General features: G+C 46.0%; 1 protein-coding gene across 1 annotated transcript; it reads right to left on the reverse strand.

Moving 5' to 3' along the window:
• Window positions 1-1,127: 1,127 nt before the first annotated feature.
• Window positions 1,128-24,532, reverse strand: TKTL1 (transketolase like 1). Its single transcript, XM_045790714.2, has 13 exons — window positions 24,379-24,532; window positions 17,525-17,642; window positions 16,178-16,275; window positions 15,073-15,264; window positions 14,859-14,986; window positions 13,423-13,616; window positions 9,843-10,007; window positions 9,164-9,320; window positions 7,250-7,380; window positions 5,427-5,510; window positions 3,071-3,167; window positions 2,819-2,938; window positions 1,128-1,393 (listed from the first exon to the last, which is right to left on the reverse strand). The coding sequence occupies exons 1-13, from the start codon at window positions 24,513-24,515 to the stop codon at window positions 1,221-1,223; spliced, it is 1,794 nt and encodes a 597-aa protein (XP_045646670.1). The 5' UTR covers window positions 24,516-24,532; the 3' UTR covers window positions 1,128-1,220.
• Window positions 24,533-26,412: the final 1,880 nt, after the last annotated feature.

The following is a 26,412-nucleotide window of genomic DNA, read 5'->3' on the forward strand; positions in this document are numbered from 1 at the left end:
CAACTGTTATTTTTACCAAGAAAATCCATTTGATATTTTTAGTATTTTTGTATTATGTTGTTTTATCTTCTATCAACTGTCTTACACAAAAATTAATGTTTTTGAAATCTTATGAAACAAGCACAGCAATCACCATGCTAATCTTACAGGCTAGGAAACCAGTTCAGTGATTTTAAAAGCACAGGAGCAGAGTAAGTAGGCTCCTACAAGGACTCCCAAATGCCAGGGTAGTTCTGGGTCTCTACCATATATTCTAGAACAAAGACTTCTGATGACCACTGAATGAGGGCAATAAAAATTAGGACCATGACATATCAGACTTTCTGCTTGTCAGGTCAAGCCATACACTGTCCTCTAGTGGTACACTTCCCGCCACATACCTTTCCCCCGGTCTTCTGTTGTGGGGAATGGGACTATCTTTCCTGGTTTAGATAGAAACTCCTTCCTTAATTGAATTTTATCAAGGAGAAACCAAATCACACATACGAAGTACAAATAGAGTAGAACAGCTGTTTTTTTTTTTTACATGTTTTATTAACATTAACTAAGTATCCTAAGTAGATGAATATACTTGAGCTAACAGTTTGGTCACTGGGCACCTCACAAAGGGGTGCAGTGTGGAGACTAGAACTAGTTGTGTCCTCCCTTCACAGAACAATCACTGCAAGCAGCACAGGACATCCTGAGAGCTTTCGCTGCTGCTCCATAGCCTCTGCACCGTCGAAGGGAGATGAAGGCAAACACCAGACGAGGTTCCAGGGTAACTGCAATCACACTGTCCCCAGGAAGCTGCAGGTAGGATGGCAGCACGCAAACTCTCAAACTAGGACAGCAGTGTGTGGCAGGGTGCTACAGAGCCACAAACCTGAGTGATGCAGTCTACAGTGCAATTTGCCCTTTCTTTACTTACAAGGAAAACATACACATTTAAGAAACTTATCCTATATTGATCCCCAGCCCAGTTACTTGTCTTATCAGAAAGCTTTTATGTAGTTATTTTGTCAGCTATTCTCTTATTTATAATCTTCTAACACATTTTAATGAGTCAAAGATGAGAGTTACACTTGTATATGTAGTTACGGTTTAACAGGAAGGTAGTTAACTTGCTTTACTTTTTAAGAAAAAAACGCAACAGTATAGATTTAAATGATAGTCTGGCAACAAGCATAAATGTAAGGTAGAGAAGCCAGTCTTCTAAGTCTAATGCCAACTAATGTATTTTAGTTCATTAAAATACATTTCACGGCCACTATGATGTGTCTGGCACTGACTCCATACATATCCAGCAGCTCACTCGGCTTCCCACTCCGAGGCACTCCAGGCACCGCCAGCTGATGGACCAAGATGTCAGGCTCCATGGAGACAGCTGCACAGACAGCCTCCCCGATGCCACCTGGGGAAACAAGGGACATGAAGCTCTGTTCTGGTAGTGGCTAGTCAGCCTTAAAGCCCCAAAGTATAGAGACCTTTGAATTTGATGGTTCCTAGAGAAAAAATATTTTTCACTAGCCACTGATTCATGTAACAGTTATCTTCTAACTAGCCAGAAGAGTTCTCATTCAAAACTGTGGGTGTCCAGGGGCGCCTGGGTGGCTCAGTCGGTGAAGTGTCTGCCTTTGGCTCAGGTCATGATCTTAGGGTTCTGGGATCTAGCCTTGAGTCGTCAGGCTCTCAAGTTCAGCGGGGAGTCTGCTTCTCCCTCTCCCTCTTTCAAATAAATAAATAAAATCTTTAAAAAAACCCCACAAAACCTGTGGGTCTCCGAATTGCTCCCAGCCCCACTATAGCAGGAGCTCTCTCAACTGGGGCTCCATAGATGCAGGGGTCTACAAGCTCAGGTTCTTAAAGCTGTCAGCAACCACCAAATGATTAAACCAACCAATAAACTATACAGAAAAGAAAGACCTTCAGGCCTGAAGCTGCAAGCTTCAGCAGGACCACTTGCAAGGCTGGCCCTTGGCTGACACCTGGGCATTGGGCTGATGCAAGGCCCTGGAAGCGCCTGTTTTCCTCTGGGAGTCAGGAAGTTTGGTGTGTGTCTGGCAGAGGGGATCTATGTGACCAGCGCCCAATAAAACCCAGGTGCTGAGTCTTGAGTGGTTCCTTGGGTCTCCACTGATGCAATTTGTCACTACTGGAGAAGGGAGAGCACTCAGTGGGCCCCTCATGGAAGGGAGGGAAGGAACCGAAAGAGTGGGGTTCTCCACCCGACCTTTGTCTTCTGTCCTCATGGGTCCTGGTGTGCGTCCTTTCCCTATAATAAACTTCAGCTGTGAAAGCAGTGGGAATGCTTCTAGAAAATCACTATAGATCACAGGTTGTGCTCTTGGGTCCTTGACACATGAACATGAAACTCCCCACTACCTCATATGCCCTACCTAACCTTCCCAACCCCCTCTCCCTGGCTCATACAGTTTTTCTGCATTTGCTGAGTTCTGTGCTTCCAAGGCACTATTCCCCTTTTGGGAGGGGAGCAAATTATTAATCATTCAAAACCCAAGCACAACTGTGAAGTTTTTCAAGACCCCTCCCTAGGCACAATGCTGAGTTAGACATTCCTTTGTGCTGCCAATGAGCCACCGAGGCACCAGGTGCTGCACCGTGCTGGGGTCACACAAATGAGTATGGGCCATGGCCCCACTCTAAGGAACAAGTGTAGGTGGATAAGAGACCCCTCAAACAATACACTTGAAAAGAGAAGTAATAATGACTATTGGATGAGTGCCTGGCTGGATGATACCCAGGGGCATGTCATGCTTCCAATCATGGAAATCAAAAATAGAAGACTTTCAAAATGATCCTTAAGGCCTGCACATACCTTCTGGGTAGTGATCCTCCACTGTGATAATACGGCCACCTGCGGCTTTGGCATTAGAGACAATGGTGGTAACATCCAGGGGTTTAATGGTAAACAGGTCGATGACACGGATGGAAATATCTAGAGAAAAGCAATAGCTAGCTTTGTATATGAAACAGACTTAGAATAAAAAGACCAATTGGGGCACATGAGGCAGCCCAAGTCCTACCTCTCCCCAGCTTAAACTTCAAAGTCCAGCAACAACCAACTGACCTTCCTTGGAAAGATCTTCTGCAGCTGCTAAGGCTTCATGCAGAGTAACTCCAGCTCCAATAACTGTGACTTTGTCATTGACACTGTGGCGGACGACCTGGTATTGTGCCCATAGAACAAGAAAGTTGTAGTTACTATGCACAGAGTGCATCTCAAAGAGAACAATGCTATGCTGTCTTCCACTATCAATTTCACTTCTTACTAATTCACTATTTAAAAAAAGCTGAATCAGTACACTAACAAGGACACCGTTTTGATAAACCTTACCTTCATGTTCATTTTTACAAATTCATCTATCATGCTTCAATGGATTTACGGTGCCTAATTACTAAGTTCTTATAGAATACCCTTTAGCAAAGACGGTGGATTTCAAACTGGCATCTGAAAGGCAGAGGCTGGAGGCAAGTTGTATGGGCCATGTGCTGCAGACCACAGACTCATTCAGAGGGTCTAGAAAGGCACCATCCCTGGACTACTTGGACATCTTGTTAAGGCATGCACACAGGTTGGACTCTGATAATGAACAAGTTAACGGGGTTAATTTTGGGGCATTTGCAACATGCTCTGTGCCAAGCACCTTGCATGCCCAAGTGCCCCGTAAGGCCCATGCATTGGGGGCTGATTCTGCAGCTGAGGAAAGTCAATCTCAAGAGTGGGAGGAACTCGCCCAGCTTAGCGCTGAGACTAGCAACCAGGCCCATCTGACATCAAAGCCCACTCTCTCACAACCACTCGCTATTCTGCAAGCAAAGACAGGTGCCTAGCCTTTTTTTGTAGAGTTTTATTTTCTCCAAAGCCACCCAACCAAGGGCACCTGAAATTATTCTTCATTTCATCCCTTTGTATAGGTTTCCTTGTAGCTTAAGAACCACTGCTGACAGTACAAATATTCAGGGCTTCTAAGCCACCCTATTCTTTGAGAATGTCCTAGCTTTTTCATCTGCATACATATAAATACACACACACACCCACACCCACCCTATGTCCTCTTTGCAAAACCTAGCTCTTGAATTATCCATGCCATGCACATTATCACACACATTGTAACTCACATCCTTTACCATCAGGAAATTTACTTCATTTTGTCAGGACAAGGCAAATATTAGGAGAAAAAAAAAAAGACAGGATATGAGAAAGCTCTGCAAATCACATGTCACTGAGACCCCTCCAACACCTCCACCCTCAGAGGCAAACATATGGCCTTGAGTTTCAATGTGGGAGTACAGGCGGGAAATAACAAAACCTGTAGTTAACACTGAAGGTGAGTACTGCCACCTTCTCATTCAGTGTTGCCCAGCTACCTAGTAGCAGGTCATGGACTGTTCTGGCTACACCGGCTTTTTTTGTGGCACTAAAGCCAGTCACTGCTCAGACATTCTGAACACTAAAAACAATGAATTCCGCAGCAGCCTAGCTGTTAGCAATTGAGTCAGATGTCACCCGTTGCTCCTTTAAGACTGGCTATTGTTCTTTCACACATTTAAGTATTAATGATATTCTAAAAAAGCTTAAAAGATAAAATCAAGATATAAAACTTTCTGATGCAGCATGCTCTCCATTACATAATATACATATACATATATATACATATATATATACACATATATATATACATATATACATACATATATATATATGTATATATATATATATATATATATATATGCCTAAAAAAAGGCAGGAAGGAAACATGCCCAAACACCTGTAAGCCCTGCTCTCCAGGTGGTGGAGCAGAGCATTTTCTCCAAAGACTCTGCTGGTTTTCTGCACATATGGCCCTGACAGAGCCCAGGTCAATGCCAAGGGTCTGAGTTTTGGTCTTGCTGCTAACTGTGAAGCCTGAGTAAGCTGCTCACCTTCTCTCTCACCTACAACATAGGACTGCTAACAATCTGTGCTTCTAGGGCTCTTATGAGAACACAGAAGATCAGAAGTGCCTTTATCAGGTCTGTGAGCAATGCGTTCATGTTCCCTTTTATTCTTGGCTTGGATCTGCAAAACCGAATCTAACACATCTATTATTAATTTGAAATGGGTTCTATTATTTGTTTGGCTTGAGGCTGTCGTAATTTACACCCAAAAAACTCAAGTACCTTTACAAGTCGTTACCACTTTATCCTTATGAGTTCAACAAAGAGAAACTCCATTTGGAAAAGAGAAAAGTTTACCTCAGACTGACAGTGGTAGAATGTTCCTTTCTGAGGAAAAGCAGGCAAAGATCACAATTGATTTTTTTTTAAACTACAGCAAAGAAAGAATTAAGCCTTGACTGTGGGGATACCTAGTGCTAGCTTTAGACCACTTCTCTCCATGTGAAAGGCTACTAGAAGACACTGGAGAACTTTTAAGGCCTTACCTTGGCCTGTCCGATCGCAAAGCTTTCTTGTGGGGTGTAAATAACTGCAGTTTCCGGTCGGCTGGTCCGAATATAGCACATCCCCTAGGGTGTAAAACCAGAGCCACAGTTTTTAACAAATCAAACTAAATTTCCAACTAACAAACCTGTTTTAAAAAGGGGAGGAGGGATGAAGACTAAACAGTTCTCTTTACTAAAAACAAAGTGCACATTTTGGAGCAAAGAATAAGCATCTACAACCATTGGCAAACAGGTCAGTGTCACCGGATCAGATTACTACCAAGCCAGGCAAAAGCCTATGTGGGACCTGGGCAGATACCCTCAGTGACAAACTTTCTATGCTGTCACATTCAATGGTAAGAAAAACTTTCTTAGGTACACAGACTTGTTCTGTCTCCACAGAACACAAATTCAGGCCACATGTTTAATAGAAAGCCCAGAACACAATGTTAAGTAAGCAACTTATTTTTGCCATAACAACTTATAAAACTTCATTCTTAGAAATACCTTACACACTGGAATATAAAGACTCGCTCTTTTACCAAGGAGAAAATGAAGTAAATACATTTTTATCAACTTGAACACATAGAGCATAAATGAATACTCAAATGTCTAAAGTATTTGGTAATTTACACACATATTTAAACTATACATCATAAATGGATATATTAATTTAGAAACCCTTGTTCTGTTTATTCCTTCATGTTATAAACCAATTCTATTCAGTGTTTTCATGGGAGATAAAATTTACTAAGTGGAATACTCCACAAATTCTGACAAAGACATATACCATGTAACCATCACCCATGTATGAGTAACATTTGCACCTGCCAGAAAGTTTCCTCATGTCCCCTTCCACTCTCCCCACCTGAAAAGCAACCTAATTTCTATCACCACACCTTTGCCTCTTTTGAACTTTCGAGAAATGGAATCTTACAGCACATAGGTCACTTTATATATACACAGACATAGAGCAATTTCCAGGATATAGTAAATAAAAAAGTATAGAACAATACATACACTGTGAACCTACTTGGGTTTTAAAAAAAAAAAAAAGGTCAAAGAATCATAGGTCTCTAATGTGTCAGAAATGCTTAGGAAATTGCATAACCTATTCCAACCATGCCCAGGGCTGTCTATGCAGGGCCATGGCTGAGTGCAGGGAGGGGTGTTGAAGGGAGTCTGGTGACCATTAGTTGGAGCAGATGAAAAGGTATAGACTCGGTCCTCTAGTCTCCCCTGCAGCTGGGTTCTACACAGGAAATAGGTTGAGTCCATCTGCTGCCTTTGTGTGAAACTTGAGGAGGAACAAGTGGGACAGAATCCATACTCTTGCCCTTCTAAGTTGTTCAGGGGGCAGACCAGGGCTTAGGACTCTGAGGTCTGTTTGCAGTGGAGACACTGGCCACTCTTCAGCTTCCTGTATGTCATGAGGTGGTGACAGCATGGGGTGTATCTAAGGCCAGCATTCAATAGCTCCCTGCTGGAGCCCACTCCTGTGGCATTGCTGACAGGCCCCTTCTTGGAGCCTCCAGAGCACCCTCTTTTCTCATGCGGAGCCCTGCCCTGTATAGGCCATCAGATGTTGTTTGGCGTCCTTTTGTGCTTTTACAATGTGACTGTGTTCACGTTTTATGTGTGTAATCACCTTTTTTGGGTAATTGTTCTGTTTTTTTAAAAGAATCCTACAACATTATCTTCCATAATGAATATCTATTATCTTTACATTGAGAAAAAAATGGGAAAAACCCAACCATCAGTATCAAACTAGTAGCAGAGCCCAGAATAATTTTCAGCCTGAACCAATGTCCCCTTAAAAATACCTTAGTATTGGCTGCTAGGAGAACAGCATGCTCTGTTGAGATGGCATCACTTGGATAGAAAATAGTGCAGTTGGGAACGGACCGGAACATGGCCAGATCCTCCAGGGCCATCTGGGAGGGACCATCCTCACCTGAGAAAGCAAAGCCACAGCCCAACAAAAACATGATCAAGGGCCAACTGGGAACCTGCCCTCTGCGGGATAAGCAACACCTTACTGCCATGGGGGGGCCCACACCTGTAGCAGAGCCCTACAAAACTGTCCAATTCTTGTGTCAACATGATGCCTTGTAATTATAATGAGCTGTTACATGTCTATTTATTTTGAGACATCACTGTGACACTGTGGGTTAGGATCCTTACTGACCTTCCACAGATCAAAATACCAGTGGCTTCATCTGGCCCTGACCCTTGCCAATGTCTTGCACTCAGTCATTGGCACTGCTATCCATGGTTGACTTGATGATCTTTTCCCTGAGCACTGGTAGCCAAGTTGGCCCCAGCAAGTCTCTGTGCCTGTCGTCTTCTCCTTAGGGAGGATCCCCTTGAGGCTCTGTCCTTCCTTCTCCCCTCCTCTTCTATATTCTCCATCAAGAGACTGGGGTTTCAAATTGAAGTAGTGGTCTTACTCATTTCTTGAGACCTTCAAAGTAGCTGAGCATACCTTTGGGGTACACTTGGGGGTGTTGTTGTAAATAAAGGGGGCCTTAGGGTATGCTTGGGAAGAGCGCTTCTGGCCAGAAACACTGCAAAGAGAGCCCAATGTACACCACGGCAGCCTAGCTCTTCCAGCTAGGAAAGGGACTGTCACTGTGCACAGTGCCTTGCCTGGGACAACAATCTAACCTTAGGACTCTAGCTCCTCTGGTTGGACCTAGAGCTACTTCGTCACTTAGCTGACTGATTTTAACACTTAGACTACACCTGGCCCCAGGCAAAGACCCTGGACTCTGGGCCAGGCCCTCTGCCTGGCTCAGTCCTGAAATGCTGTTGGCCTTTCTCCCCACTCTGCACCTACCATCTGGCCCATTCAGAGACTTCTCCCAGTAAGTCCCAGAGAGGACTCCCAAACGTGCACTTCCCAGCCCCCCTCCCCTCCAGCACTCTAGCAGTGCCCGCAAACTGTCACATCTACCTAGATGACCTACTCCACCACAGGCACATCAGGTACCTCATCTTTCTCATCATTTCTGTCATTCGTGAACACAACTCCCTGATGTCTCTCAAGCAAGAAATTACTGGACACCGTTTTTTCAAGTTTTTGTGCAATTTTGGACTCCTCCACCTGTCAGCAATATTGACCTCTTTTCTCCAGACTCTCTCAGATTCACCCTTACTTTCTATCTACTGCTAATGCACACCAATCCTTTTTCTGATTTCCATTTCCCATTGTTTCTGTCTAGCCTGTCCTGCCAGGTTAATGCCCCAGACCTATATTTGCCTCAGCCTCACTCCTCCGCATCCCACTCTTCAAGGCTTCTGGTTCCACCTGACCAAGCTGCTCAGCCTAGGCCAAGAGCCCTGGTGATCTGTACTCCTCACTTCCCTGGACCCATGCTGCTTGTCTCCACTTAGACAAAGGGTACCACACTAAGAGCAGAAGGGAAGTCTGTGATGCTGGGGTGGCCTGATTCATATCCAGTATGCGGCTTGACACATAATGGGCACTCAGGACAGATCACTGTTTCTCAATGACTCAAAGAGTGAGCACTTTTGAGTAACACCAAGAAATCCTCTCAAAAATAAGCCAGAGTGTCTGGAACTTTTAAGACACAACATGGCATGAAAGAAAGAGAGATTATAAATAATCAAACATTATGGAACCCCTAAGTACATTGGTGAGTCAACTGCTCACATGCTAATTTTTCTCTGTAAAGGAAGAAGGCTATCAAGATGAGGGCACTGAGAACTCATACCAACGGATACCCCACAGTGGGACCCAATAAGGTTGATGTTGATTTGAGAGATGGCTCCCATCCGGATTTGATCAAACGCTCGGGTCAAGAAGGCAGCGAAGGTGCTAGCAAAAGCAACGGTCCGACCACGGGTGGCGCATCCCAGTGCCACGCTCACCTACAACACAAAGATGAATCAGAACACCCTTGGAACGGTTGCCAGAAAAGCACCATGAATGAATGTGCAGGCTGGTGGAGGCAGGGACATGGCCAGCTGGCTGTGGACACCCATCTAAAGGGGGTCCCTGCTTGGCTCCAGCCAACTGGTAGCAGGAGGGAATGCTGTCTCTGTCCTGACAGATCTTCCTAACACCTAAAGAACACCTAAAGCTGCTGGCAAGCTTGGGATACTTCGGGCCTGGATCCCTGGGGTCATGGCTGTGACTCTTGGCCTGCTGCCCTTCGTGTACCTGGAAATGGTTCTGGGCAGTCTACTTATGCTCCTCCTAGCAGTCCCAGAAGCCACCCCACAAACTGCCTGGCTACTCTCTGCATGTTTCCTCAGAGACATTTTTTTTCTCTAGTTCCTTTGCTTTTATAAATGGAAAGAAAAACTGTAATTTGGGGCTGGCCTCCTATGCCCAGCAGGCCACTGTTAGTCAGGGAGAAGACCTAAGAGGGACACCCATAGCACACGCACCATGTTTTGCTCAGCAATAAAACATTCGATGAACCGCTCAGGGTGCTCTCTCTTGAACATGTCTGAGAACGTGGAGTTCTTGGTGTCACCATCCAGCACAATGACTCTATCATTTGCATGGCCCAGCTTAGCCAGAGCCAAACCACATGCTTTCCGAGTAGCTATCTGGAAAAGTCAAACAGTGGAGTTTCTTAGTGCAGATTTAGAAGGAAGGTGAAATTTTGTGGATTACAAATTGTCTTCTATTTTAAGAAATTCATGATTCACCAATAATCTCCTTTAGGGTCTTAAAAATGGGTTTCTAAGCCAATCTTAAATCCATACTTGACTCACTGGGTACCAATTCTCAAAAATAAGTTTATTCTTCTGCCCCATTCATATAGTTTATAAAAAAATTTAAATGTCACAAAATGCAAATGCCTGTGACTTTTTATTTTTTTATTTTTTTTTATTTTTTTATTATTATTATTTTTTTTAAAGATTTTATTTATTTATTTGACAGAGAGAGACAGCCAGCGAGAGAGGGAACACAAGCAGGGGGAGTGCGAGAGGAAGAAGCAGGCTCGTAGCAGAGGAGCCTGATGTGGGGCTCGATCCCAGAATGCCGGGATCACGCCCTGAGCCGAAGGCAGACGCTTAACGACTGTGCCACCCAGGCGCCCCATAACTATAAAACTAATAAGACTAACTGCAAAAAATAAAATGTAAAACTTTAGAATGATACCAATAATAAAAAATTCCATTAGGATATTATTTGAGATTGGACTGAATTTATGGATTAATTTAAGGGAGAACTACATCTTCACAGTATTGAGTTTTTCTATTAGAAATCAAGGCTTGGCATTTCCTCAAAATGTTAAACAGAGAATTACCATATGACCCAGCAGTTCTACTCCCAGGTATATACCCAAGAGAAAAATATATCTCAACAAAAACTTGTACACAAATGTTCAAAGCAGCAATATTCACAATAGCCAAAAGGTAGAAACAACTGAAATGTCTATCAAGGACTGAATAGGTAAACAAAATGTGTGGTATATTCATAAAATGGAACACTGTACATGCCACAACAGGGATGGACTCAAGAACACTGTGCTAAGGCAAAGAAACCAAAGTTCACATATCATACGACCCCATTTATATGAAATGTCCAGAATAGGCAACTTTACAGAAACAGAACGTAGATGAGTAGTTACTAGGGGCTCGATGGAATGGAGAGTGACTGTTAATGGGGGAGCGGTTTCTTTTTTTTGCTTTGTTTTTTAAAGATTAGAGAGAGAGCACGTGCGTGCACCCGCACATGAGTGGGGGGGTGTGTGGCAGAGGGAGCAGCAGGCTCCCCACTGGCAGGGAGCTCAATATGGGGCTCAATCCCAGGACCCTGGGATCATGATCTGAGCCTAAGACAGATGTTTCACGGACTGAACCACCCAGGCACCCCAGGGGTGTGATTTCTTCTGGGGGTGATGGAAATGCTCTAAGATTGAGTGGGGTGATAGTTGCAAGATTCTGTTAATATGCTTAAACCATTACATTGTACACTTCAAATGGATGATTGTATATATAGGGAATCATTTCTCAATAAAGCCATTATGTAAGAAAAACAAAGCTTGCGTCTTTGTCTTTGCTCCTTCATCTAAAAACACTTAAATGTATTTTTGGGGGGGAGGGGCGGGAGGGACAGAGGGAAAGGGAGAGAGAGAATCTCAAGCAGGCTCCATGCCCAGCTCAGAGCCTGATGTGGGGCTTGATCTCACAACCCTGAGATCATGACTTGAGCCCAAACCAAGAGTCAGATGCTTAACCAACTGAGCCACCAAGTTGCCCCTATTTTTTTAAATAAACAATTCATGTAGACAGTACAAAATTTAAGTTTTGAAAGGCTATGGAGCAAAGAGGCCTTCTCCCTGATCTCCTGTACCCCAGCCACCCAGTGCCCTGTCCAGAGGTAGGCAGAAATGGTAGCATCTTTTTGGGAATGGTCTATGCACAAATATTTGTTGAGCAGCCAGGTGCACCTATGATGCCCCCTTTAAATATTTTCTATACAAAAAAAGAATTATACTCTACGCTGCTTTACAACTTAAAAAAAACTTTTAATAGGGTGCGCATGGGTGGCTCAGTCAGTTACGTGTCTGCTGATGGCTCAGGTCATGATTGCGGGTGGTGTCCCCTGCTCAGCGGGGAGTCTGCTTCTCCCTCTCCCTCTGCTCCTCCCCCCTGCTCATGCTCTAATAAATAAATAAATCTTTAAAAAATTTTTTAAAGGATTTTATTTATTTATGTGACAGCCAGCCAGCCAGCGAGAGAGGGAACACAGCAGGGGAGTGGGAGAGGAAGAAGCAGGCTCCCAGCGGAGGAGCCCGATGCGGGATTCGATCCCGGAACGCCAGGATCACACCCTGAGACGAAGGCAGACGCTTAACGAATGTGCTACCCACGCGCCCCTAAAAAATTTTTAATGATAATTTGGGCAAGCTCTTAGCCTCTAGCTGGGTCATTACTGATTTTGTCAGCATTCAATGCTGCAATCAACATTCATTTTTATAGACACATCTGCGTACTTATGTAGGATAAATTCCTGTGAGTTGTACTATTAGTTTGAACTGTGTGAACAGTTAAAGTGTTGCCAAAGTATCCTTCATTAATATGTGCTTTTTCCTAATTAACATCTTTCTTCTGCTTTGTTTCCTAATTTCTTGAGTAGTCAAAATTCATTTATTTTAACCCATATTACCAGACCAAGAAAACATAAGCAACACTATAAATGTCTCCAAATAAAGGGAAAAAAAAGAAAGAAGGATTAGAAATTATTTCCTTCCTCTTGGGCTTGTCACTTTGTTTCCTTAGGTCCTGAAGACACTGCCTATTTTGGGTCTGCTATAATATACCAAAAGGCAGGATACAAACATGGTAAAAGGCTTTATATTCAGGGTTTCATGCCTAAATTGTTTCCTTTTTAGAGAACTGGTCTTCGATGAACTGCCCTACTTCTTTCTGTAATCTAGGGAATAAGTTCGAAAGCTTGGTGCAGCCATATGCCAACCCTTAGAGTAGACACAGGATAGTGGCAGTTTCATCATGCACAGGACTGCCAGACCACAAACTGAATTTTGCAAGCAAAAGCTGTGCAGTATTAGGTGCTAATAAGTATCAGCTGACTAGTAAGAAAATTCAGACCCAAGTTTGAAATCAAAGAATAAATATCAGAAATAGTAAAAGAGAGGGCGCTTGGGTGGCTTAGTTAAGTGTCTGCTTTGGGCTCAGGTCATGACCCTGGGGTCGAGTCCGGCACTGGACTCCCTGCATTGGGCTCCCTGCTCTGCTCAGTGGGGAGTCTGCTTCTCTCTCTGCCCCCTCCCTCACTCCCTCCCGCTCGTGCTTGCTTGCTCACTCTCTCAAAAATAAATAAATAAAATCTTAAAAAAAAACACAGTAAGAGAGAAACTAAAACCACCTCTATTGCTTACAACCTTTAGTTACAGGTCATGCAATCTAATAACTGGTTCATCTATGGACATCAGAGTACATAGAGTCCTGTATTTAAAAAAAAAAGCAGAGAACAAAACAGTTTGCCTACCTGCTCACCGACTTTGTAAGCAGGTGGAGAGCTCATTTCTATATCCATGATGTTGATTTGAGGCGAGTCTTCAATAGGGGGTTTTGGTTCAAGATTCTTATTAGTCTGTATCTGGCTCTCAATTAGTTTGATAATTGCATCAGCTCTTTCTTTTGGCATTGGCTTTCCATGCCAATTTTCTGCATCTTCAACACCTGCAAACAAATAAAAGAAATTTGTTCCATAAGTATGTAATTGAATGTCTGTTAGGTCATCTGAAAGACATCCTGATGGAAAAGATGTCAGCCAAGGACTCACAGGAGTAAAAACCCAGCACAGGGAGCCTGAGTTGGTACCGCAGCCCCACAGGACAGCCTGAAAAGTCCCAGAGGCTCTTGAGGGGGTGCCACTGGCTCATATACTGGTGAATGGAGGGGAGAATGTGGGAGATAAGCCTGGAGAGACAGGCAGGGTGGACCATGGAAGATCCTATGGGTATAAAGAGTTTGAGTTTCGTCAGAAGCAAGACAGGAAATCACTGAGGAATTTGGAGTGGGGATGTGACTGATCACATCTTAAATGTATAAAGATCAGCACGGTGGCCATGTGGAGACTGGCCTGGAGAGACTATAATTAAGGAGAGATGACACAGGTCTGAGCATAGGAGATGGAGAGCAGTGAGCAGGTCTGAGATATATTTACTGTAGGAGCAGAATCCGTTAGAACTGATTTGAGACTGGATTTGCATGTAGAGGGCACATAAGGGAGAGGTGAAGGCAAAGACAATACTCAGAATTCTCCCAGGAGAAAATTGGTCAAGTGGTCATTTACTGAACTGGGGATACCATAGTAAGAGGAGTCACAGAATGATTTTATTCTAAAGCACTGATATTAAAACACACCAACAATTATACCCTTTGCAACTCTTTATACTTGAATAATTTCAGGTGTCAGCTTTGAAATCTGCAAGAAGTTAAGACTTTCAAAACGGTCTTCCTTCTCTGACCCTCAGTTCCACAGGTACCTTTCCCAGAGGTATTGCTTCACTAGCTACCTATGTGGCCTCCAAGACAGCATTGGCACAAGCAAGGGTGCGTGCATGTATGCAGGCCCTTATTTGCATATCTGTTCATGCACACAGCAGCACTCTTTCTCACTCTGCACTCCTGTGCAGATCACCGTCTGCCAGTTCTCTGATGGACTACCCTCCTAAACACTCCCTTCTGCACACAAAATCATTGCTCACGTTCTGGGGGTCTGAGCTTCCCCTCCGAACCTAATCAGACCTGTTATCTATAAGGGCCAAGGAGAGCAGGAGCCTCCAGCACATATTACAGGCATAATCACTGAGAACTAAGCTAATTTGTCTGCCTTGCCATCCTGAACCTCCTTCTGCCACATCACTATGCAGACAGATGTTTTTAATAACCCTAAGCAGAAAAGAAACATTTGCTTACTTGGAATGCCCCGGCCCTTGAAGGTCTTGGCAACTACAGCAGTGGGCTTGTTCTTCACTTGACTTGCCTGCCAGAACACCTGGCACAGCGCCTCCACATCACGGCCATCCACCACGTAAGTATTCCACCTGTCAACCCAGGAGGAGACCAGGTTACAACAAGGTGAAGGGGGGTTTGGGCAGAAAGAAGGTGACATAAAACAGGACACAGTTACCCAAAGGCTTCACAGCGCTTCTGATAGACATCTATGCAGTGCTCAAGGGGCAAGGCACCACTGTGGCCCAGGCGGTTCACGTCGAAGATGGCCACAAGATTGTCCAGATTGTAGTGGGAAGCAAAAGCCAATGCCTCCCAAACGGAGCCTTCAGAGGACTCACCGTCTCCCATGAGGCAGAACACACGGTAGCTGTGACAAGTCAAGAAAGGTTAAGACTATGCTTAGGGATCTTCTGGGTCACTCAAGCAAATATATTTCATGGAGAGAAACAAAGGAACAGACTGAAAGAGTTGCTTCACATCATTAAGTTCCCAAGACTATTTTCATTGTCAATTCGGTCCAAACTCGACAGCTAAGGAAAACACATCTTTAAAAACTTGGGCCTCACAATATGGACTTCAACTTTGGCTAGTTTTCTCATCCTAGCATTCTTCTGCCCCGTCTCTGGGAGCCACAAACAAGGGAATGGGGAGAAAGTAGGCCCCTTAAACACCCAAATGACATTTTAAATACACGGTTTCTCAGTAAGCTTCGTTTTAAGCATTGCCAACTTCTATTTCTGATCATACAAATTTATTTACAATAATCTTAGAACATTCTACCTCAGGAGCGTATGTTCCATTGTAAATGGTAAATAAACTCCACAAAAACACAAAAATGTTGATACCACATAAAAAACAACCCATACCCCACAAAAATGCAAAATTAAAAAAAAATTAACCACAGGATAGGGACTAATAGAGGCAATAATGAGAGATGAAAGAGCCACTGTAGAAAAAGAACCCTTTGATTATTAACATATAGGGGTCCCTAATGCGAATGTCTCAGCTATTCACTCTATAATGAAGCTCACTGAGAAACAGAAAACAGAAAGCTGTCACTCTTACAAAATAATAGAAATAAACCAGTTTCTACATTGCAGAACCCAACCAGAGAAGCTAGAACAATTTCCAGAAACACCATTTCTTTACTGCTTGAACACTTGGTAGTCTGAACTTTTGAAACAATTACTGTCTTCCCAAACTAATAAGCCATAAATAAAGCCAAAGTGCCTGAGGGGTGGGATGGAAACAAGTAAGCAGTTACTGGGTAAGTGCCTTACCTTGCTTTGTCAAAGTACTTGCCAGTATATGCCATCCCGCAAGCAGCCCCCAGTCCTTGCCCGAGCCATCCGGTTGCCACATCAACAAATGACAGCCTCTGTAAGAGAAGGGACCAAATGAACCAAGACACCCAGGCTGCTCTTTGGAATGGCCCCGCCCACCTTTTGGGGTATCTACTTCTTTACCACACCTACATACACCCCAAGTCTCAGATCAACATCACCAAGACAGGGGAGCCATAGGAAATCCAAGGTCAAATGGACCTGTGGGAAGATATAGAAGGACAGTTTCTCTTCACACAGTAGCCTAAGCAGAGCCCCAGAGCAAAGCAGAAAATGTAAGCATGAGCCTTGCCATTTTCATAAGGTCATTTATCTATTCATGCACAAACCAGATGTTCAATCTTTTTGGAGAATGTGGATTCTTAAATAGAAACCAAGAACACTGAAGAAGATTGCAATTTCCCTGGTTTGTAAAACTTCGGTCAAATGAGATTTCACAAGTGGTCATCTATAAGTGCTAGAAATCAATCACTATACCACTATTCTTCCTCTCTCCTCCTCCTGTGTGTATGCACAGGCTACCTTTATCCCATGGAGAAAATGCCCTCTGGGTGCCACAAGGCAGTGCCAAAGGTCCCAAGCTTCCAAAGACACACTGAACTTATTCAATGCTTCCACTGCCACCAACTTGAACTGGCCATAAACATCTTTTTTGTCACTTCAGTGACCCCCAAACTTCCCCCCCATAGCTATTCTCAACACAGCCACCCAGGGGGAGCCTGTTAAAACCTGTCCACTCATCACCCTTCGGAGACAGGTCCAACGTCTCTCCATCTCCTGCCAAGTAGAGCCCAAGTTCTTGCACCACCCTATCCACTCCAGCCCCCATATGACATGCTGGTTATCTAGGTTTCTTGTCTGACCCTTCCCACCATGCAAATGTCAGCTCCATTCAAGCAAAGAATTAGGTGTTGCTACCAAAGATGGGCTAATGGTACTCATTAGTTTCATCCCTCTCTGGTCCTGCTCGCTCCACGCTACCCCTCTGCTCCTCCCAGGGCTCTTAACCTTCCTGAGCTTTTCTTCACACGCTTTGTGCCATGTGACCTTGATTTGGACTTCCAGCCTCCAGAACTGTTAGAAATAAATTTCTATTGTTTATAAGCCACCCAATGGTTATTTTGTTACAGCAGACTAAATGGACTAAGACACGAAGCAAAGAAAGAAGAACCAAAAAAATAAACAGAGCCCATTTCTGGTCTTATTGCCATATGGTGGTCTTTAAAATAACTTTAAAAAGCAAGCATGTGAGGGCCTCCTGTGCTGGCTCCTGTGCTGGCTTACCTTGGAGAGGATGAAACGGTCATTGTCTGCGTTCTCCGGATCCTCCTGTTTATATCTCATGGTGTGGAAGAACAGCACGGACATTATCTCAGCAGCACTGCTGCAGGATGTGGGGTGGCTTAAAGACAGACATAGCACAGGTCATTCATTTCTCACAGGTAAGTGACTTACCAGGGACACGGTACATGAGGAGACGTTTTAGTACACAGGCTCCTCAGACTGGAAGCAGCAGTCATTTCTCCCAGGCATGGAAGAATCCAGCCAAGGAAAAGGGATGCAGGACCACTGCCTCCCAAGTGCATGGCTTTTAAGGATGCTGTAAGGCCCAGTAACCTCATAATCTCTTTCTCTGTGGAGAGCAAGACCTCCAAGACCAGCCCCCCTCTATCAATGGAGCACCTGTATACTTGGGGCAAGTTCACCTAGTGAGTCTGTAAGCACTTGCGTATTCTCTGTTTGAACTTATCTGTGATATCATTAAACATAAACACCATAAAGCAGAAATAAACCCATGCATACATGAGAAACTAATACTTGACAAGGGAACTAAGAATACTCAATGGAAAAAAAGAATCTCTTCAATAAATGGTGCTGGGAAAATCGGATAATCACATGTGAAAACATGAAACTAGAAATCCTACCTTACACCACTCACAGGAATTAACTTGAAATAAATTAAGACTTAAATGTAAGACAAGAAACCATCAGCCGAGGAGAAGAAAACAGGAAAAAACCTCCTTGACATGGGTCCTCATACTGATTTTTTTTGGATAGGACAATTAAACCACAAGCAACAAAAAAAATAAAGTGGGACTACATCGAACTAAAAGACTTTAAAAAAAATTTATGTTTTTATTATCAGAGAAAGGGAGAGAGAGTGAGCGCACAAGCAGGAGGAGCGGCAGGCTGAGGGAGAGGGAGAGGCAGACTCCCCGCCAAGCAAGGAACCCGACAAGGGACTCGATCCCAGGCCCCTGGGATCATGACCTGAGCCGAAGGCAGACGCTTCACCAGCTGAGCCACCCAGGCGTCCCCAACTAAAAAACTTCTTCACAGCAAAGGAAACCATCAACAAAGTGAAACAACAACCTACAGAATGGGGGAAAATTTTGCAAACCATATATCTGATAAAAAAAAATTAATATCCAAAATATATAAGAACTTATACAACTCAATAGCAAAAAAAAAAAGTTAAAAAATGAGCAAAGAACATGAATAGACATTTCCCCAAGAAAGACATGAATGACGAATGGGCACATGAAATGATGCTTACTATCGCTAATCATCAGAGAAAAGCAAATCAAAACCACAATGAGGTATCACATCTGTTAGAATGGCTATCATAAAAAAGCCAAGAGATAACAAATGCTGGTCAAGATGTGGGCAAAAGGGAATCCTCCTGCACTACTGGTGGGATTGTAAATTGGTGCAACTGCTATGGAAAACAGTGTGGAGAATCCTCATAAAAATAAAAATAAAACTACCATATGATCCAGCAATTCCATCTCAGGGAATATATCTGAAGGAAATGAAAACACCATGTCAAAGAGGTATCTGCACCCTCATGTTCACAGCAGCATTATTTATAATAGTCAAGACATGGGAGCAACCAAAATATCCATTAACATAGATGGATAAAGATGCAGTACATATATACAATGCAATATTATTCTGCCATAAAAAGAGGGAAATCTTAAAAAAAAAAAAGAGGGAAATATTGCTGTTTGTGACAAGGTGGACAGATCTTGAGAGCATTATGCTAAGTGAAGTAAGTTGACAGAGAAAGACAAATACTGGATGACTTCACTTACATGTGGAATCTAAAAACAAAACCACCTCCAAACTCCTAGAGAAAGAGATTCGTGGTTACCAGAGGCAGGGGGTGGTGGAAGGGGTAATTGGATGAAGGCGGTCAAAAGGTACAAATGTCCAATCCTAAGTACCAGAGATGTAACATACAACGTGATGACTACAGCTAACACTGCTATATGGTATATTTTAAAGACAGATCCTAAGCATTCTCATTAAAAGGAAAAAAATTTTCTTTGTATGTATATGAGATGATGTATGTTGACTAAACTTACTGTGGTAATCATTTCATGATCTATATAAATCAAATTATTTAGCTGTATACCTTAAACTCATAGTCCTATATGTCAATTACATCTCAATAAAGCTGGAAAAGAATTAAAAAAAAATAGCACGAAGATCCCATAAAATGATTTTCTTTTAGAAAAAGAATTGTGAGCCACCAAAGTTTCTCATGGCGGAATAACTGGAGGTCCTTACTGAATGCCAAAATTACTGCTGCTCGTAGAAAGCAGCTGACATGGGAGTCCAACCAGTCCCTTGTTAATTCAGGAAGGAAGAGGGGACAGGGCAGGAACAAAACCAACTTCCCAGAGCCCCTGCCTCAACTTTCAGGAGAGATTTTAGGTCCAGCTCGTGTGTTAACAATCTCTTCTTTCAAGGTTCACAATTAGAAAAATGGAAACTTAAATCTTTTGCCTTATAGGTATTCCCTAAGTAGATGATAAAGTTTTAAAAATTATTAGATACCTAAAAAATATAAATAAAAATTGCTTGAGATACCTTGAAAAAATGCAAGCCGTTATTAATTTTGAAGGTGAAAGGAGCAAAATCAAAGAGTAAATAAAAAAAAAATCCTAAAATATGCAGATGTTAAACTCATCTAGACTACTTTTAATGTCATAGCTCAGGATGGAAAACAAGATCTTAAAAGAGAGATACCATGCAAAATATTTTATTCCACTAATACAGAAATTAAAAATCAATAAAAGAAAACTGGAAAACCCACACATTTGTGGAAATTAAGCACCACACTCTTTTTTTTAAAAAAGATTTTATTTATTTATTCGACAGAGGTAGAGACAGACAGCGAGAGAGGGAACACAAGCAGGGGGAGTGGGAGAGAAAGAAGGATCATAGCGGAAGAGCCTGATGTGGGGCTCGATCCCGTAATGCCGGGATCACGCCCTGAGCGAAGGCAGACGCTTAACCGCTGTGCCACCCAGGCACCCCAAGCACCACACTCTTAACCAATGGGTCAAAAAAGAAAACAAGAGAAATCAGAAAATATCCAGAGAAAAATGAGAATAGAAACACATCATACCAAACTTTATGAAATACAGCAAAAGCAGTGCTAAGACAGAAATTTACAGTTGTAAATGCTTACATTAAAAAATTAAGATCTCAAATCAAAACCTAACTTCACAACCTAAGAACTAGAAAAATTAAACCTAAAGCTACCAGAGTGAAGGTTAGAACAGAAATAGAAACCAAGAAAACCCATAAGAAAAAAAAATCAACAAAAGGTTGGTTCTTTGAAAAGATAAAATTAACAAATCTTTCCACTAGACTAAGAACGAAAAAATTTAGTTTTTAAATGTACTAAATCAAATTTGAAATTACTAATTTTAAAAAGATTTGACAAAAAGAGAGAGAGCCTGAGCTCATGCACAAGCAGGGGAGTGGCAGGTAGAGGGAGAGGGAGAAGCAGGCTCCCCACAGAGAAGGGAGCCCGGTGTGGGGCTCGATCCCAGGACCCTGGGCTCATGACCTAAGCCGAAGGCAGCCGCTTAACAGACTGAGCCACCCACGCGCCCCATGAAATTACTTATTTGAGAAATGAAAGGACAGTACTACTACTGTACAGAAATAAAAACAATTACAGGGTACCGTGAAGAACTCTACCTCAACGAATCGGTTAACCTACAAGAAGTTTTTGGGCGCCAGGATGGCTCAGTCGGTTAACCGTCTACAGCTCAGTTCAGGAAGTCTGAATCTTGCGATCGAGCCCCATATTACCCTCCACGCTCAGTGAGGAGGCCGCTTCTCCCTGCCCCTCCCCGCCTGGAGCTTCTCCGAGAGCCCCACCCCGCTTCAAGCACTCCTGCTTCTCCATGCCCCTCCCCACCTCCTGCGCTCGTGCATCTCCGTGCCCCTCCCTGCCTCGAGCACTCGTGCTTCTCCGTCTGCGCCACCCCGCCTGGAGCACTCGTGCATCTCCGTGCCCCTCGCCGCCTCGAGCGCTCGGACTTCACCGTCTGTGCCACCCCGCCTCCTGCACTCCTGCTTCTCCATGCCCCTCCCCGCCTCAAGCGCTCGTGCTTCTCCGTCTGCCCCTTCCCGCCTCGAGCGCTCGTGCTTCTCCGTCTGCCCCTTCCCGCCTCGAGCGCTCGTGCATCTCCGCGCCCCTCGCTGCGTCGAGCGCTCGTGCTTCTCGGTGCCCCTTCCCGCCTCGAGCGCTCGTGCATCTCCGTGCCCCTTCCCGCCTCGAGCGCTCGTGCTTCTCGGTGCCCCTTCCCGCCTCGAGCGCTCGTGCATCTCCGTGCCCCTAGCTACCTCGGGCGCTCGTGCTTCTCGGTGCCCCTTCCCGCCTCGAGCGCTCGTGCATCTCCGTGCCCCTAGCTACCTCGGGCGCTCGTGCTTCTCGGTGCCCCTTCCCGCCTCGAGCGCTCGTGCATCTCCGTGCCCCTAGCTACCTCGGGCGCTCGTGCATCTCCGTGCCCCTCCCCGCCTCGAGCACTCGTGCTTCTCCGTCTGTGCCACCCCGCCTGGCGCACTCGTGCATCTCCGTGCCCCTCGCCGCCTCGAGCGCTCGGACTTCTCCGTCTGTGCCACCCGCCTCCTGCACTCCTGCTTCTCCATGCCCCTCCCCGCCTCAAGCGCTCGTGCTTCTCCGTCTGCCCCTTCCCGCCTCGAGCGCTCGTGCTTCTCCGTCTGCCCTTCCCCGCCTCGAGCGCTCGTGCATCTCCGCGCCCCTCGCTGCGTCGAGCGCTCGTGCATCTCCGCGCCCCTCCCCGCCTCGAGCGCTCGTGCTTCTCCGTCTGCGCCACCCCGCCTGGCGCACTCGTGCATCTCCGTGCCCCTCCCCGCCTCGAGCGCTCGTGCTTCTCCGTCTGCGCCACCCCGCCTGGCGCACTCGTGCATCTCCGTGCCCCTCGCCGCCTCGAGCACTCGTGCTTCTCCGTCTGTGCCACCCCGCCTGGCGCACTCGTGCATCTCCGTGCCCCTCGCCGCCTCGAGCGCTCGGACTTCTCCGTCTGTGCCACCCGCCTCCTGCACTCCTGCTTCTCCATGCCCCTCCCCGCCTCAAGCGCTCGTGCTTCTCCGTCTGCCCCTTCCCGCCTCGAGCGCTCGTGCTTCTCCGTCTGCCCTTCCCCGCCTCGAGCGCTCGTGCATCTCCGCGCCCCTCGCTGCGTCGAGCGCTCGTGCATCTCCGCGCCCCTCCCCGCCTCGAGCGCTCGTGCTTCTCCGTCTGCGCCACCCCGCCTGGCGCACTCGTGCATCTCCGTGCCCCTCCCCGCCTCGAGCGCTCGTGCTTCTCCGTCTGCGCCACCCCGCCTGGCGCACTCGTGCATCTCCGTGGCCCTCGCCGCCTCGAGCGCTCGGACTTCTCCGTCTGTGCCACCCGCCTCCTGCACTCCTGCTTCTCCATGCCCCTCCCCGCCTCAAGCGCTCGTGCTTCTCCGTCTGCCCCTTCCCGCCTCGAGCGCTCGTGCTTCTCCGTCTGCCCCTTCCCGCCTCGAGCGCTCGTGCATCTCCGTCTGCCCCTTCCCGCCTCGAGCGCTCGTGCATCTCCGTCTGCCCCTTCCCGCCTCGAGCGCTCGTGCATCTCCGTCTGCCCCTTCCCGCCTCGAGCGCTCGTGCATCTCCGTCTGCCCCTTCCCGCCTCGAGCGCTCGTGCATCTCCGTCTGTGCCACCCCGCCTGGCGCACTCGTGCATCTCCGCGCCCCCTCGCTGCCTCGAGCGCTCGTGCTTCTCTGTGCCCCTTTCTGGCTCAAGCGCTCCTGCATCTCCGTGCCCCTCCCTGCCTCCGGGCCTCAAGCGCTCGTGCTTCTCCGTCTGCCCCTTCCCGCCACGAGCGCTCGTGCATCTCCGTGCCCCTTCCCGCCTCAAGCGCTCGTACTTCTCCGTCTGCCCTCGCCCCTCGTGCGCTCTGTGCACGCTCTAAAAAATCTTAAACCCTTCAGAGATATAAAAGCTACAAGAAGTTTCTAGAAACAAAGTTCAAGAAGGCTGAATAATAGAAATTTTTAAAAAGTAGTCTCAGTGCCCAATGTGGGGCTCAAACCCACGACCTTGAGATCAAGAATCAAATGCTCTACCCACCGAGCCAGCCAGGGGTCCTAGAAATAAAAATTCTAAATAAACCCGTAACTAGAAAGGATATCGAGTCAGTAGTCAAAAACCTCTCTGCCGAAGGAAAACTCTAGACCTGATGGCTTCGCTGCTAAATCCTACCAAATATCTACAGAATTAACATCAATCCTTCTCAAACTCTTCCCAAAAAACCTGAAGGTAACACCAGAATCATTGAGACTAGAACACTGCCCTTGTACTAAAGCCACACAAGCACCCTACAACAAAGCTAATATACGTTAAATATACTTTTTCAAAAGTGCTCAACAAAATACTAGCTGACCGAAAAGTCTCCTTTTCTCTAATTCTTACTCGCCCATCGTTTTGTTACGATCCACATGCTGGGATTGGGACGCTGGCGTCCAGGGAAACCGCTCACAGAGAAAGCCCCGACCGCGATCCCCCAGACTTATCCCCGCTTGCCCACGCACGTTCCGGGCTCCTCCCTGCTAAATGCGGGAGAGGGCCCCCAGCTTCACTGCCACGGCGCGGCAACAGGCGGACGGGCTGGCGCCCGAGCACCCGAGCCTGTGGCAGGGGCGCCTGGAGGCAGCATCCGCGCCCCAAGGTCCCAAACGGGGCTTCTACGACCAAGCCCGCCCAGCCCCCCGACTCCCTTCACCTCAGGCTTCTGTCGCCGCCAGGCTGGCTACTCGAGGCCACGAGGAATTGGACGAGGGAACCTTACCCGGAGCTCGAAGCGCACGTGGCCCTGATAGAGTGGATGCGCAGGCGATTAGCCATGTCCCGCAGCACTTGCACAGTCTTCGCGTCAGGCTTGGCTTCCTCAGAGGCCGTCGCGGTGCTTGGCTTGGCGTCTGCCATCGCTACCACCGCTTCGGCGTCTGAAGGAGCGAATGCCGCGGAGGGTGTGGGGCGGAGCTTTGTAGTTTCCTCGTGCGGTGCTGTGTGGATCCCTCCGCGCCGTGCTGCGACGCTCCCTCCGCGCCGTGCTGCGACGCTCCCTCCGCGCCGTGCTGCGACGCTCCCTCCGCGCCGTGCTGCGACGCTCCCTCCGCGCCGTGCTGCGACGCTCCCTCCGCGCCGTGCTGCCTCCGCGCCAGGCTTACTCCGCTCAGTGGATTTTGAACACTTGTGTTTCGCGTGTGGGACATTAACGGAAATAATTTAATTTCTTTATATATTTCTTTGTGCTATCAATTCAAAGAGGGCTGCCTCTGCGCGGGGGGGGGGGGCGGTGGTCCAGGATCTACTTTGGGGGTGATAAAACAATTCTGGATCTATATGTTGCTGTCGTTCCGCTCGTGGTGAATGTGGAGAAGGGGACTTTTCCACGCACTTTAAATTGTTAAAATGATGAAGTCGTGTTTTACGCATTTTACCACAATATTTTTTTAAAAACCACGCTAGAAGTTTACCCTTTGTTGGCCTCCGACCCCCACCCTCCAAAGCAGCGCCGTCCCAGTTAGCCTTATCAGCAGATGAGGTATGCTGTCCTGAGACAGCATGGTGTCTTTGCGCTACTTCTTTTTCTCTTTCTAGAACCTTCTGTACAGCAAGCTGCAAGCTTCTTGTGATCACTGAGGTGGCGTTAGCCCAACGCTAGCCTGCAGCTTCCCTGAGGGAGCTTGACCTCTGGGAGCTCCCTGTCTCCTCAAGGTCACAATGTAGTCTTAGAGAGGTGGTCCCTCTGACTTTGAGATGATCTTACAAGAACCAGAATGACTCCCCTAGTGAATGACACCATCTCCACAACACTATATCCTAAGTTCAAATATTGGGGAGCATCTTAATTCGAAACTGCCGAGCTACTGAGAGCCCTTAAGTGTCCCTGAATGCGGATAGGCTCCCACGTTCTTGCTTGGGTAAAGGGCACATGCATTGAAAATTTCATTTGCTATTGCCTAATTGTTCAACAAGAGCTATATGTACTATTGCAGAGTATGTGAGTGCTCATTTCCCCACATCCTTGTCAACACTGGATATTGTTAGTCTTTTTAATGTGTGGCATTCTCTGGATGAGAAAATAGTATTCAATCGTTGCTTTGACTTATGTTTGCCTGATATCTTTGTAGTTGCACATTTTTTGTATGTTTATTGCCATCAGTAGTTTGTCCTTCCTCAATTGTCTATTACTATTCTTTACTGCTTTTATATTGGATTGTTTTTTTAGCTTCCTAATTTGTAGGAATTTTCTGCATATTATGTTGATTAGCCTGTTCTCTATTAGAGATAATTGCAAATCTTTTTTCTCAATGTGTTTTTATTTTTATTTATTTTTAATTTTAGAAAATATTTATTTATTTGAGAAAGGTGGGGAGAGAAGGAGTGGCAGGGGGAGGGACAAGGGAGAGGGACAAGCAAACTCCCGCTCATCAGGGAGCCCCACGCAGGGCTGATCCCAGGACCCTGAGGTCATGACCCTAACCAAAAGCAGACGCTTAACCGACTGAGTCACCCAGGAGCCCCTCAGCCTGTGGCTTTTTAAAAAATTTAAGACATGGGCACCCGGGCGGCTCAGTTGGTTAGGCATCTGCCTTAGGCTCAGGTCATGATTCCAGAGTCCTGGGATCCAGCCCCGTGTCTCACTCCCTGCTCTATGGGGAGCCTGCTTCTTCCTCTCCCTCTGCCCCTCTCCACTGCTGCTGTGTACTCACTCTCTCTCTCTCCCCCTCGCACAAAAATAAGGCAATTTTTTTAAATGTTAAGAGATACTCCTTATTTAAAAAAAAAATTTTATTTATTTGACAGAGAGAGCACA

This window comes from Ursus americanus, chromosome X (assembly GCF_024610735.1).
Source record: "Ursus americanus isolate L20-20 chromosome X, mUrsAme1.1.p, whole genome shotgun sequence".
In the NCBI taxonomy this organism is placed as follows: Eukaryota; Metazoa; Chordata; class Mammalia; order Carnivora; family Ursidae; genus Ursus; species Ursus americanus.

Bases quoted from the DNA above. Each gene is read 5' to 3' on its own strand.
- TKTL1 (XM_045790714.2), bottom strand. From the start codon at position 24,515: ATGGCAGACGCCAAGCCAAGCACCGCGACGGCCTCTGAGGAAGCCAAG. The intron at 17,643-24,378 runs GTAAGGTTCCCT...TCTGTCTTTAAG, and splicing joins ACGTGCGCTTCGAGCTCCGG to CCACCCCACATCCTGCAGCA. The intron at 3,168-5,426 runs GTAAGGCCTTAA...GCACAATACCAG, and splicing joins TTGCGATCGGACAGGCCAAG to GTCGTCCGCCACAGTGTCAA.